The 15,293-nt window shown below is 44.5% G+C and overlaps 1 protein-coding gene across 2 annotated transcripts in view; it reads left to right on the forward strand.

Moving 5' to 3' along the window:
- The window catches only part of LOC145999383 (glycine receptor subunit alpha-4-like), a 110,946-nt gene extending 95,978 nt beyond the window's left edge, over positions 1 to 14,968 (forward strand). For both annotated transcript variants that reach the window (XM_083136327.1, XM_083136328.1), the window contains one exon: positions 13,889 to 14,968. In XM_083136327.1, the coding sequence (XP_082992453.1) occupies positions 13,889 to 14,137 (249 nt within the window). In that variant the 3' untranslated portion in view covers positions 14,138 to 14,968. The remainder of the gene's footprint in view (positions 1 to 13,888) is intronic.
- Positions 14,969 to 15,293: the final 325 nt, after the last annotated feature.

A 15,293-nucleotide genomic window follows, 5' to 3' on the forward strand; every position in this document is an offset into this window, starting at 1 on the left:
TTGAATTTGCTGATCCTCACCCGGTCTCCAATTTTGCATTTAGCTTTTTTTGTCGTGGGTGTGTACTTTGGACAGTAAACTGTAGAAATTAAACGCTGCTCGTCAGATTTCGTAACGTCAGCTGGCTTCATGCCTATCGTTCTGTGTACCGTATCATTATAGGTGTCGACGAGTTCCGGCAGGATGTCGACCCCCATTTGTAATTTCCCCGAAGCGTGAATCGTTTCCACATGTGTGTTTTCAAGGTTCGATTGAATCTTTCCACGATGCCGGCTTTGATGTGACTGAAGGTCGAATAATGTTGAATCTTGTGTTTTTGAATAAACTTTTGGAATACGGCGTTGTAAAATTCCTTCCCCTTGTCCGTTTGCAGAAACCGTGGTTGTCTGCCGCCGCTTTCGCGAAAAACTAATTTGAATGCTTCCGTGACGCATGTTCCCGTTTTCGCCTTCAAAGGTAGAGCCCATGCGAATTTCGAAAATGTGTCTATGACGGTGAGGAGGTACTTGTTGCCCTTGTTCAATTTATGTACGTTTTTCAAATTGCCGCTACTCATCTCCACGAGGTCACTTTGCCAGAGGTCGTCGATGCCCTTGGTTACCACAGCCAAACGTTCGTAGTTACGGCGTGCAGGTTTATGCAATTCTTCGACGATGGCTTGCCTAGACATTTTTTTAGAGATTACGTTTCAAGAGAAGCACAAGCGTGATGGGATTCAAAGAGGGTGGTACCTCGCTCGTGTTTTGAATGATCAGCTTATCGCCGGCACTCACGTCGAAAACGGTAAGATCTTCGTCTTCGTGTATTTCATATATGTTGCGCGTTTCGTTCCAACGTGCCAGAGGAATGTTTCCTGCTTTCTGGACACCACGATTCGATATCAAAGTCATGGTGGGAACGCTAGCTTTTCTACCGTGAGACCAGTACGAAAATTCGTTTATCTGAATCGTGCCATCGAGGAGAAACTTGTAGTACGGATGATAAGGATGTAACATGTACAGTTTGTTACCTTCGACGAACGTGGAGATTCTCTGTTGATTGGGTACGCTGTTGATTTCGATGGCTTGCAGAGAATGCAGTTTAGCGAATTTAGTGTCGACGCCGAGCAGATTACTGTGAACGTGTCCGAGTTTATTTTCGATGGGCAGCAAATGCTCGACTATGGTATCCGTTACGGCCGACAACGACGGTTTGATTTTCACTTCCACGTTCAACTGCTTGTAGTTTTCGTTGAGTTCTTGTAACTTGGCACCGAAAGAAGCCAGCGTCGATTCCTGCGTGGATTCCAGCACTCCGACTTGATCTCTGATGTTGACGACGATGTTCTGAAGGTTCTCGACTTGATTCAATTTCGAGCTCTTCTCGGTAAGATCGTTCACGATGCTTCGCATCTCTGTAAACTGCGTGTGAAGGTCGGCGACGCTCTGCGAAGTGGGCAGCGTCGACACCAGCGAACTAATTTCGTCTCGAATCTGTTCCACGTTCGCCGTTTCCGTTTCCAGTCGTTTCAGCATACGTGATATGTTTCTTTTCAAAGCGTGCAATTCTTTGGAGGTGGGGAGATTGGCCACCCTACTCTCGAGATCGCTCAAAGAAATTTTGATGTCGCTCGATTCGGATAGTGCCGTCACCGCCGTTTTCAATTTTTCCAAATCTTCGCTCGAAGGTACGCTCGTCCGTAACGATTCCAAGTCACCCTGTATGTTGTCCAGTACGTGATGAAAATGAGCGAGATTGGATTCGACGTTCAAATTTTCTAAATATTCGATCTTCTGCTGAACCGTGCTCAACGTGTCTTGAATGCTCGTCAACGCTCTCGCTTCAGCGTGAATATTTTTAATTTCTTCGTTGATCAATTCCAAGGACGCCTGAAGCGTAGCGATGGTGGTTTGAATGTGTTCGAAATCTTGATAGGCCTCCAATTGAATTTTTATGTTCGCGACGCTTTTACCGATGACCTGCAGTTCGTCCGACGATGGTAGGTTCGTCATGGTATCTTCCAAAGTCTGTAACTTGGATTTAATTTCTTCCAACGTGCCGGTGAATTCTTCTTGTAATTTGGAAACGACGACGTGCAAGCGTTCTACATCAATATCGTTCACCACGGTTGGAAGTTCGGAGAAATTCTTTTCGATTGCGGAAGTTCGTTCTTCGATTTCGAGTTTCAATTTTTCCAAATCTTCATTTTTCGATTGAAATTGCTGTAATTTGGCCAAATCATTTTGAAGCGAATCCACGCTCAACTGTATATTTTGAACGTTGTCGTAAGAAGGTACGTCGACATAATTTTTTATGAGCGTTTTCAGTTCGGAATCGATTTTCAGAATGGGGTCGAGACATTGCGTTTGGAGCGTAGCGATTTCCGACTCTAAACTTTTGTTTAAGGTCTCCTGCAAAGCGATCAAATCGGTCCTCAACTTCTTAACACGAACGTCCAACATGAGAATCTCTTCTGCATGGTCTACACGCTTGGTGTTGCCGAAAATGTCGTTAGGCATTTTTGGTTAACGGTTATTTATAATAGGATAGACGATTCGTAATTCTACGAAGAGAGGAATGAGTTTGTCGTAATCTCCGAGGAGTTCCATGTAAAAATAATCTCCTGCTGAAACATCGTACGCAATGTTAGAAAGCATCTTGTCGTGCTTGATTCGAAAAATGTTCTTGCCGGTAGAAATTTTGATTTCGCCTACGTTTTCCGGATTCACAGTGATCCGAAGTTTCCCGTCGATCGGAATTTCGTAAAAATGTAAATTGTTGTTGAAGATGTAAAAAATTTTGCCGACGTCTTCATCCAATTTCGTCCAAATGCTGTTGAGGTGAATGATCAACAGACCGTTGAGTTTAGGTAACACGGAAGGTAAGACTTCATGATCTGGTATGGTTTCCATAATGATCTGTTTTTTGAAACCGAACAAATTCATAGGCATGCTGGTTATTTAAGAATACGGTCAAAGTTGTTTTTTTTTTGTAATGACAGTCAAAGTGTTTTTTTTACTGAGTAACAAGATTTTTTTTTTTGAGTTAGTGAAAATTGTTGTGTGTGGTGGTGAGTGCTAATTATTTGCACTGTGCGCAATTCTTATTTATTTCTAAACGACGATGCCCCCAAGGCAATGTGTGAATACCACACTCGAGGACGCACCTCTTATCGTCATCGGGATCCAGCGCAATTTTTCTAACTTTGTTTGTGGTGATGATATGGTCGACGCTCTGAATGCGCTGTTCTGCTCTTAGAACCGACGACCTGGTCTTGAGGCAATCGACAAAGTCCTCGAATGTAAGATGCTCCCGAACCACCTGTCTGCCGACACCCTTGGCCTTCTTGGTAACGCTGCCCTCGGCTTTGATGGCATAGGCCTTGGCGCGAAGACCTGCAAACTCGAGAATTACATCACCGTCCTTCTCGTCTTTGAGTTTGCCAGGCACCTTCTTGTTGCGGGCCAGGATACCGTACTTGTTTTGCTGGGGATAGCCCGAGGTGTCGAAGAGGTTAACCAAAGATGGAACTGTGGCTATATCCCCGTACGCGTCGTCCGTGCGAACGTGGTACACCAAGCTGTCCGTGTCCGTGTAGAGTAGGCTGATATTGTCGTTATAGTGCTGGCGTAGTTTCCCATAATATATTTGAAACATGTGCAGCTTGCTCAGGTCTAATACTGAGGCGCCAACATAAATTGGCTTGTTGAGCATCACCTCGCTCTTCCTCATATGCACCAGAGCAAGCTGTTCATTATAAATGGTCCTCGATTTGAATAACGGGTTTGCTACGAGCCTGCGACATTGTGCTTTGTTTGATATTAGCCTCACATCTACACGATTCCGTACATTCTCCATGGTTTTCCCGAACACCGCATTGTTCATGAGCTTGAAGAAATCCTTATCAAGCTCGGACGTGGCTGCGGTGCGGTGTTTGGTGTTGACTTCAATATATGGACGCAGCCACGGAGAATGCTCGAACTTGAGGATGCGGTGAACTGCGTGGACCGTGACCCCTCGCTGCATCAACCACCGGAGATTCTGGTAGTGCAGGACGTAATTCTTCTTGGGTTCGAAATCCATGACGAGCTTCGTCTGGTTGGAATCGGGTGGACACTTGAACTCGGGTGCAGGGGGAAGATCGCAGAACAAATCCTGCAGCTTCTCGGAGAATTGCAGATCAACCTCGGCGAAGAACCCATGTTCTGAATCATCGAAACCTTCAACGTCAAAGTTGGAGGGGTCAGCCCACTCGAAGCCTCTAAAGGGGAGTGGCTGCATCATGGAGTGCCCGTAGAGGTTATTGACGTCCGTGTACATGATGTAGCTGGACGGTTGTGAGGGGTCGTAGCCGGTGGCCATGTGGTGATTGTTGGCGCGCGAGTGTCGCTGCGACACCTGGACCATGCCACCCCGGATAGCGCGTTCCACAAACAGCACCATGTCATAATCGGAAAGAAGCTCCAGCTCGATCTTCGTCACCAGAAACATGGCTGACCACGCCAGTCCGGGGAGACTATAGAAGTAGGCGGGGTCCAGCTGGTAGATCTTCATTGCGGTCGCACGGAACGTCTGGAACACGTCGGCGAGGAGCGTCACATCAAGTCTGAGGTAGGCGTCGTGGTAGTCCCCGAGAGTTCGACAGCCCAGCTCGCGCCACATGGACTGGGCATGGTGATATTCTTCGTCGGTGATGTTCGAGCCTCGTAGCTGACTGTAGAACTTCGCCTGGGGAGGTAGCGACGTCTCCGCGAACTTGGAAGGGTCTGTGATGTATTCGTAGGGATAGACCCCCTTACGCTTGAAGAGGCCGGCGTCCAAGTTCGGAAAGTTTCCGGAGGTAATGAGCATTTGCTCGTCGCTAAGCTTCCCTGCGAGAGCATCGAGGCTTGCTGGGAGGAACCTCAGGGAGTCGAGGAAGCGAAGCTCGACGGTAGAGTGTGATCCTGGGATTCGCACCCACTTGCTCAAGCTAATGTAACGCTCCTCGTTCTGCGCCAGGACGTTGATTCGCATGTCGTCGTACCCAAAGTGAGGCACCAGATGGTGGTAGTCGTATCCCGAGCCATTGTGAAAAAACACAGGGATAAATCGCGGGTCCCGGGCCATGAGGTTGCATCCGTTGCACCAAGGACCAACATACCTACCGTTAAAGTGATCGTGGTGTTGGACTTTACGGTTGTTGGCGGTGTACTCCTTGACGCAGACAGGGCAAGCGATGGCCTCGTCGTGTCTACGTTGATCGTCGGGGGACAGTGGGAGCATAGACTTGGGGGCCAACAGTACCTTCCCTATCTCGTTGGCCTCGACAACCATCCTCTCGAGGAAGTGTTTGGCTGCGTCGGGGCCACGGTACACGTAGGGCTCGGGGGCGATGTGCTGGTCTCGTCGCACCACAACGTATGCGAAACTGGATGCCTCGTGGAGTTGGTAAGGGGTGGTGGAGGAAACTTCGGGATCGGGATCGCAAGTGGACAGGGGTTTGAGGAAGGCCTCGAAATCCGCGATGATGATAGCGGGATGCTCCACCATGGCACCGTGCATGTGGAAACGCTCCACGGTGCCAGGTTTGGGCAAGACTGCCACACCCGGCTCGTTGGCATTACAATAAAGTTTGTGGCGAGCGAGCTTCTCTGCAGCGATGTTGGGACCTCTGATGCGCTGATAATCCTGCTGTTCTCGATTATGAAATATAGACAAGCACCTGCGACACACCTCGACGTGGTGACTATCACTGCTCCGTTGGCTCAAAACAAGCCGAGAGAGCGAGCGAATGAGGGTGTAATGGTGATGGGTCTCGTCCTTGATGAGCAGAAGGTGAATTTCCTGCGCACCATCGTCGTCTACATCGCTCACCCGGATAGGGTACACCACATTTTTGTCAGTGAGGCCATAAACGTTGATGGCCAACCGAGGGTTGTGTGTACGGGCCTCAAACTTTCGAATATCCGGGACCTCCACCGGGTAGTCGATCCCAGCCATCGCATCTTCCAGCTCTGGCTCGTACTGCATGTAGTGGTTAACCCGGTGTGGTTGGTTTTTCCAGTGGACAGGGTGCAACGCTGCAAGCACCGACCAGAGAAAGCACTGAATGTTCAGGACGGACTTTTTTGCCGCAATGGTAGGTGGTAGGTGGTAAGGGGACGTAGCTGGAGGCGGAGAGAGGCACAAACTTGCAAAGTTTGACGCACAGTTCTTGACGCTCCCCACACAGCGAACCCCCCGAGCCCTTAGCTTGGTGTTCTTCTTGTTTTGCCACCAGCTCCTCGGCAAACTGGTTGTAGATGACCTCGAGGTTATCGACATCCGCCAGATGCAACGTCTTCGCCTTGGTGTTGTGGCAGAAGCTGTAAATTTCATCAGACGGCTTCTTGTACTGGCAACGTAGCGATGCGTAGAATTTGGTTGAGTGCGTTGCAAGCGCATCACCGAGGATAGAAATAATTTTGGTTTGCACGTTCTCCAAAAAGCTACGCACGTCGCATGAGCCCTCCGAAGTGAGGACAAAGTCCTCTAACAAACGCTCGAAAGCAGATTGGTTCGCTTTCGCCACGGTCTTGACGCGTTTCGTGGGTGGTGCATTGATGGAGGTTGCTTCTGCCTTCCTCTTGGTGGAGGTCGAAGGCTGGGCCCCAGATGTACTTTCGCTTAGACAAGTAAGCTTATGCTTCTTGGCATACGCAATTGTGATGTGTTTATTGCATCCGGAACATAGTTCAGTGGCAGCCAAATGCTTGCCTGGCACGCAGGTACACAGGGCAACTTTTCATGGAGCGCATTTTTTTGGGGGGGTATGTTTATTTATATGTGATCTGTTGGTGGTAGAGTGTTTACAAAAAAAATGCCTTATGAGAAAAATTTTGTAGGCTAATTCTAATTAGTGTTAGTTTGAGGGGTTTATTTATATATGGGTGGCGTTGTTTTCCTCAAATATGTGCTTTAATCAACCCTGTAAAAAAATTTAAAAAAATATATAAGAAAAATATGATTGTAGATAGAAAAAAGCACAATAAATATTGTATGCATGTGTAATTCTATTTAGCTTATTTTTGCTAGACACGAATCTTCAGATTTTATTGCCCATTAGTATATTTTTCTACCAATCTAGTAGAGGTATGAAACTATGAAAATGTACTTGTTTATATATATTCTATTGTTTTTTGGCTGATATAGCAAATATATATATATAGCTATTTTGAAATTCTAAAACTTTCAGGTATACTTATTTTTACATGCAAACATACATCATAAAAAATTACACAATCGTATTTTTTTTCCATACACACATTTTTTATTATCAGAAAACAAAATTATTTTCGATCTTTTTTTTTTTAAATCAAACAATAAACATTATTTGTGTTTATAGTATTTGTCGGGCAATAGCAGATAAAACAAGAATGGGTTTTCTACGACCCATAGTTTACGAGTTACAAAACAACTTAGAAATTACATCTTGAAATTTAAATTTAAAATAACTCGAAAACAGTAAGCACTAATCATTATGTTTCCAATAGGTTGTAGAGTACATTCAATTTTTTATCAAATGTCATTAAAATTTTCGAAATAGGGTAAAAACTAAGCCAGCAAATCAAGTTTCTCAAAAAATAAAAAAATTGTCTATATTTTCGAAACTTGAGGGGGTGGAATCAATTTTATTTGCTAATCGTATAGTTTTCGTCAAATCCTATCCAACAAACCTAAAATCATCATCCTAGGTCAATTAGGAGACAAGAAAATCAATATCTTGGAAAACATCTTAAGACAAATATCTTAAGAAAATTTTCTTGACAGACCGGAAGTAACATCTTGACAGACCGGAAGTCGACTTTCTTAAAGATTAAGACAAATATCTTAAGATGTTTTTCCAAGACATTGATTTTCTTGGTTCCTATGGGGCCTAGAACCACGCAACTTTGGATTATGTATATACCGTTGTTTTTTCCTACATATTCACTAGGGCTCGAAAGTGCGGTGGTTGTGTTGTTGCCTTGTAATCAAGAGGTCCTAGGTTCGAACCCGATAAAAATACATAGTGGTTCGGATCCTACTTTAAAAAAACTGTAGGCCTAGTCCCGATTAGCCTTACTGTGCATATGTGAATATAGGAAAATACAATGCAAAGTCAGCAATGTGTGATGTGGTCAGCACCAAATATTTTAATTTTATATGTATATTTAAGTTTCATGCATAAACATGGCAGTCTTCCTATATGCTTTTATGGTATGGTGCTATGCACAGAGGAGCACTTTATTTAAGCATATTTAACTTCTCTTTCCATCTCTCAATCTATTCATATTTGACACAGTCATTGCAAGTCGGCTATTTTGTTTACGTAGCAATTAGGCTTAAAAAAACTTTGACACACTCATTGCAAGTCGGCCATTTTGTTTACGTAGCAATTACGTTAAAAAACTTTAAACCACATTATTGCTATTTTTTTATGAATGCTTGTTGTGATAAAAAAAACATAATTAGATATATTTTATTTAATTTTATGTTTAATATCTTTTCTGTGTATAAAACTAAATAATAATAAAATTCGAAACACTATGTACCTCCACTAAATATCAAACGCACAAAAAAACAGGCTAACACACGCAAAATTATACTCGTCTGCCAGACGCCAGAGCCTCGTTACTCTACAGTCCAGGGTGTACTACGTGGAAGTGAGGTTAACTGTTGGGCGCCTTACCAGAAAATCGCCCTCTTACACCCCGCATATTGCTATTTTGCATATGCTTGATGTATATAGTAATATGTAATAAATATATATATATAAAAAAAGCAAGAAAAAAAAAAGAGAGATACATGCAACACACTCAAAACTTGTATACTTTCTCTCTCTCTTTTTGCGTGCTTTGCGAGTATATATTCCTTCCACAATATGCTTAAGGATTGTTTGGCTTTTGTAGAGAGTTTTACCTTTTATCTACAATTCCTTTACATCTGTTTGGCTATTACAGAATCAACTCACAGAAGCAACACTACCTATTTATATAACACAAAGCCAACTCATGCAAGCTAACAAACAAATTTACTCACGCTAGTTAATTTCAATCACAATCACAATGTTCTCCTTGCAGCTCACAATAAAAATAAGACCTGATGCCCTCGAGCTTCTAGTTTTATTAGTCGAGGAGTAATATGTAGGTTAACAACGTAGACTAGTAGAAATCCGCTCTAGAAAATAGTTCTATACTTCAATTTTTAGCAATATAATTTTCCTACTTTCGTAAATTCATCACGTCACCCCCACCAATGCTGTTACCTGACGTCATTATTTCTCAACAGTTGGCTGAGCTGATGTGAAAATTACATAGCATCATCTGTGTTGAACGCGAATTTTTGAACGAAATAAATGCGTCAGCATGAAATTCCATCATTATTGTTAGCTTTTGAAAAAACAGGAAGTACATCCGCCACTGTGAATAGCCGGAAATGCTGCCCCCCAGTCATCCATCTCTCTTACAACAGCGTGTGTGTGCTGGCAACTCTCTCTAGTTGCAGGTTTTTTTTAGTTAACTCGTAATCCTCGTCAAAAACTACAGTAACATCATAATATCATATTGCACAGAAGAGGGAGGACATCGTACACCACTGTTGCCAGCTATAAATCTCTCTCTCTCTTCATCTTACAGCAACGTTGGCATCTCTATTTTTTTTTTTAGTTGTAAGTGGGTTGTCAACACACTCTAGTTAATAATGCTACATATTATACACACACACGCACACACATACTGTGTTGCCATCCACCCATCTCTCTCTCTTTTACGGCAGTGCGTGTTTGTTGCCGGCTCTCCTTGCCCAGTGTGTGTATGTTACGCCAGTATATAAATTGGCTAAGCCTCAAAAAAAAATAGTAGCTTTTGCTAAGTAGGAAGAAAAAAAAGCTGTAGGTAGGTGTTGGCAGCGCTGTTGGTCGTTTAATTCCCCCTCTCTCTCTCCTCTCTCTTTTTTGTAAAAGGGCTATGGCAAAAGTACCAGTAGGTTGGCAAAAATTGTTTTATGTACTGTAAGGCAAGCCTCAAGCAAGGTTACCAGCTCCTTGTTTTAGGTTAGGTTAGACCAAGAAAAAAAAGGCTGTAGGTAGGTGTTGGCAGCGCTGTCGGTTGTTTAACTCTTCCCCCTCTCTCTCTCTCTCTCCTCTCCCTTTTTTGTAAAAGGCTATGGCAAAAGTACCAGTAGGCTGGCAAAAATTGCTTTATGCACTGTAAGGCAAGCCTCAAGCAAGGTTGCCAACTCCTTGCTTTAGGTTAGGTTAGACCAAAAAAAAACCTTGGTGATTTTTTCGAGTAAGGTGTTGGCAACACTGCGAGAAAATGGGGCTTATGCCTTACAAGAGCAAACCATTAAGGCGAGCCCCACCGAGCCCCACTTTCGGTTGGTGAACCGGGCCACCTGCACTACTTCTCATCAGTGCAGAACATCTTATTTGAGCTACGAGCACACTATATAGCATAGCGATAATCCGCTCTCGCCGTTTGTCACACAAGCGTCCCTACGCCGTCCTCTCATCAGTGCAGAACATCTTATTTGACCTAGGAGCACACTATTTAGCATAGCGATAATCCGCTCTCGCCGTTTATCACACAAAAGTCCCTACGCCGTCTTCTCATCAGTGCAGAACATCTTATTTGAGCTACGAGCGCACTATTTAGAATAGCGATAACCCGCTCTCGCCGTTTATCACATAAAAGTCCCTACGCCGTCCTCTCATCAGTGCAGAACATCTTATTTGAGCTACGAGGCACTATATAGCATAGCGATAACCCGCTCTCGCCGTTTATCACACAAGCGTCCCTACGCCGTCCTCACATCAGTGCAGAACATCTTATTTGACCTACGAGCACACTATTTAGCATAGCGATAATCCGCTCTCGCCGTTTATCACACAAAAGTCCCTACGCCGTCTTCTCATCAGTGCAGAACATCTTATTTGAGCTACGAGCGCACTATTTAGAATAGCGATAACCCGCTCTCGCCGTTTATCACATAAAAGTCCCTACGCCGTCCTCTCATCAGTGCAGAACATCTTATTTGACCTACGAGCACACTATTTAGCATAGCGATAATTCGCTCTCGCCGTTTATCACACAAAAGTCCCTACGCCGTCCTCTCATCAGTGCAGAACATCTTATTTGAGCTACGAGCGCACTATTTAGCTTAGCGCTAGCCAGCTCTCTCCGTTTATCACACAAGCGTCCCTACGCCGTCCTCTCATCAGTGCAGAACATCTTATTTGAGCTACGAGCGCACTATTTAGCATAGCGCTAGCCAGCTCTCTCCGTTTATCACACACGCGTCCCTACTCTGTCCTCTCAGCAGTGGAGAACATCTTATTTGAGCTACGAGCGCACTATTTAGCATAGCGATAACCCGCTCTCGCCGTTTATCACACAAAAGTCCATACGCCGTCCTCTCATCAGTGCATAACATCTTATTTGAGCTACGAGCACACTATATAGCATAGCGATAATCCGCTCTCGCCGTTTGTCACACAAGCGTCCCTACGCCGTCCTCACATCAGTGCAGAACATCTTATTTGACCTACGAGCACACTATTTAGCATAGCGATAATCCGCTCTCGCCGTTTATCACACAAAAGTCCCTACGCCGTCCTCTCATCAGTGCAGAATATCTTATTTGAGCTACGAGCGCACTATTTAGCATAGCGATAACCCGCTCCCGCCGTTTATCACATAAAAGTCCCTACGCCGTCCTCTCATCAGTGCAGAACATCTTATTTGAGCTACGAGGCACTATATACCATAGCGATAACCCGCTCTCGCCGTTTATCACACAAGCGTCCCTACGCCGTCCTCACATCAGTGCAGAACATCTTATTTGACCTACGAGCACACTATTTAGCATAGCGATAATCCGCTCTCGCCGTTTATCACACAAAAGTCCCTACGCCGTCCTCTCATCAGTGCAGAGCATCTTATTTGAGCTACGAGCGCACTATTTAGCATAGCGATAACCCGCTCTCGCCGTTTATCACACAAGCGTCCCTACGCCGTCCTCTCATCAGTGCAGAACATCTTATTTGAGCTACGAGCGCACTATTTAGCATAGCGATAACCCGCTCTCGCCGTTTATCACACAAGCGTCCCTACGCCGTCCTCTCATCAGTGCAGAACATCTTATTTGAGCTACGAGCACACTATATAGCATAGCGATAATCCGCTCTCGCCGTTTGTCACACAAGCGTCCCTACGCCGTCCTCTCATCAGTGCAGAACATCTTATTTGACCTACGAGCACACTATTTAGCATAGCGATAATCCGCTCTCGCCGTTTATCACACAAAAGTCCCTACGCCGTCTTATCATCAGTGCAGAACATCTTATTTGAGCTACGAGCGCACTATTTAGAATAGCGATAACCCGCTCTCGCCGTTTATCACATAAAAGTCCCTACGCCGTCCTCTCATCAGTGCAGAACATCTTATTTGAGCTACGAGGCACTATATAGCATAGCGATAACCCGCTCTCGCCGTTTATCACACAAGCGTCCCTACGCCGTCCTCACATCAGTGCAGAACATCTTATTTGACCTACGAACACACTATTTAGCATAGCGATAATCCGCTCTCGCCGTTTATCACACAAAAGTCCCTACGGCGTCCTCTCATCAGTGCAGAACATCTTATTTGAGCTACGAGCGCACTATTTAGCATAGCGATAACCCGCTCTCGCCGTTTATCACACAAGCGTCCCTACGCCGTCCTCTCATCAGTGCAGAACATCTTATTTGACCTACGAACACACTATTTAGCATAGCGATAATCCGCTCTCGCCGTTTATCACACAAAAGTCCCTACGGCGTCCTCTCATCAGTGCAGAACATCTTATTTGAGCTACGAGCGCACTATTTAGCATAGCGATAACCCGCTCTCGCCGTTTATCACACAAGCGTACCTACGCCGTCCTCTCATCAGTGCAGAACATCTTATTTGACCTACGAGCACACTATTTAGCATAGCGATAATCCGCTCTCGCCGTTTATCACACAAAAGTCCCTACGCCGTCCTCTCATCAGTGCAGAACATCTTATTTGAGCTACGAGCGCACTATTTAGCATAGCGATAACCCGCTCTCGCCGTTTATCACACAAGCGTCCCTACGCCGTCCTCTCATCAGTGCAGAACATCTTATTTGAGCTACGAGCGCACTATTTAGCATAGCGATAACCCGCTCTCGCCGTTTATCACACAAGCGTCCCTACGCCGTCCTCTCATCAGTGCAGAACATCTTATTTGAGCTACGTTCATTGTATTGTTAAGTCGGCTATAATCAGAACTGAACCTACAGTTTAAAGTGGGTTGGTTAGTGTTGCAAGCCCACTTTATGCACAGTAAGGCTAATCGGAACTGGACCTACAGTTTAAAGTGGAATCCGAACCACTATATGCCTCCATCCCGGGACTCCTTGATTACAAGGCGACGACGTTACTACAACGCCATCGGGGATTCCAATGTTAACTGAATATTATATATTCTCTAGTACTTTCAATTATACTTTTTCCACCATCACGTTTCGAGAGAACACATCTTCTCTCGTCTTCAGATGAACAAATTTCTTTTTACCAGTGATTGGGATCGAACCTGTGACTTTACTACAAATCCGGTGCCTTAACCAACTACTCTATGCCCCCCCCCCCTCCCGAAATTCTGTACTACTTTATATTTCACTTAGAATAACCGGTGAGTTCTGAAAAGCGCGGATAGAAAGATAAAATTTGAAAACTCACAAAGGAACATCCATGCCCAAGACGCGACTCGAACCTTTAACCTTTGTTGACGGGCATATGCATCCACCAGTTAATAAAAGACTAAAGAAATGTAATACCTGCTCTTGCGCATATTTTGAATGGTGCCACATGTAAAAAAAAGTGTTTGTGTTTTTCAGAGGGCACAGTCCGCCAACACCATGAAGAGGAAGATCACCACTGCTTTAACCAGAAAGTTCCGCTGCATCAGGTGCCTTAAAAGGAGCAGGTTTAAGTCCGAGTGCTTGGACTTAGTGGCTCTAATATTGTTCCCCTTCGGTTTCGTGGTCTTCAACATAGTCTACTGGTTGCACTTCTACGCTGCGAGGAAGGCGCAAATGAACAGTATATTGCAAGAGGAACATTCGAGCCTTGATTCCTTCCAGTGAGGAAACTTGACTCTCCACGGAACAAAATGTGACTATCTACAGAAGACCTAATCCTCAACAGAAGAAAAGCAAACTGTGAACAGAAGGGCTAACTCAAAGCAGAAGAAAATCCGAATCTCCATAGAATAAGAACCATTTACCAAAAGAAGAAAGTCCTATCCTCCCCAGAACAAGAACCAACTCCCAACAGAAGAAAGCTTGATCCTACACAGAAGAAAGTATTATCCCCCACAGAGGAAGAGCAAACTCCCAACAGAAGAAAGCCTGACCCTACACAGAAGAAGGCCTAACTCCCAACAGAAGAAAGTATTATCCTCTACAGAGGAAGAGCAAACTCCCAACAGAAGAAAGCCTGACCCTACACAGAAGAAGGCCTAACTCCCAACAGAAGAAAGTATTATCCTCTACAGAGGAAGAGCAAACTCCCAACAGAAGAAAGCCTGACCCTGCACAGAAGAAGACCTAACTCTAAACAGAAGAAGAGCAAATTCCCAACAGAAGAAAGCCTGACCCTACACAGAAGAAGACCTAACTCTCAACAGAAGAAAGTATTATCCTCCACAGAGGAAGAGCAAACTCCCAACAGAAGAAAGCCTGACCCTACACAGAAGAAGACCTAGCTCTAAACAGAAGAAGAGCAAATTCCCAACAGAAGAAAGCCTGACCCTACACAGAAGAAGACCTAACTCTCTACAGAAGAAAGTATTATCTTCCACACAGGAAGAGCTAACGCCTAATAAAAGAAAAGCTGAACCTACACAGAAGAAGAGATATCTCAATACCTCAACACAAGAAAATCTGATTCTACACAGAAGAATGGTCAGTTCTGAACAGAAGAAAAGCCTGCTCTCCACATAATTTCTTTCAACGGTTCAACGGAAGAAGAATCTACACCCAACAGAAGAAAAGCTGTCCTCAGCAGAAGAAATATGTTTACACCCAACAATGAGTGTACTTTATTCGTTCTTCATCAATAAAGAATTAATATTATCCACAGTGAGAGAGACGAACTCTTCTCATTGAAGGAAAACAGGTTTTCCGTGTAGTGAAGAATATCCCTCGCAGTGAATATCGACTCTGGATAGTGAAGAAGATTGATTCTTCTCAGTGAGGAATCTCCACTCTTAATACGAACGACATAGTGAAAAGATTACAT

The sequence above is a fragment of the Lepisma saccharinum genome, chromosome 15 (assembly GCF_977018435.1).
Source record: "Lepisma saccharinum chromosome 15, izLepSacc3.1, whole genome shotgun sequence".
In the NCBI taxonomy this organism is placed as follows: Eukaryota; Metazoa; Arthropoda; class Insecta; order Zygentoma; family Lepismatidae; genus Lepisma; species Lepisma saccharinum.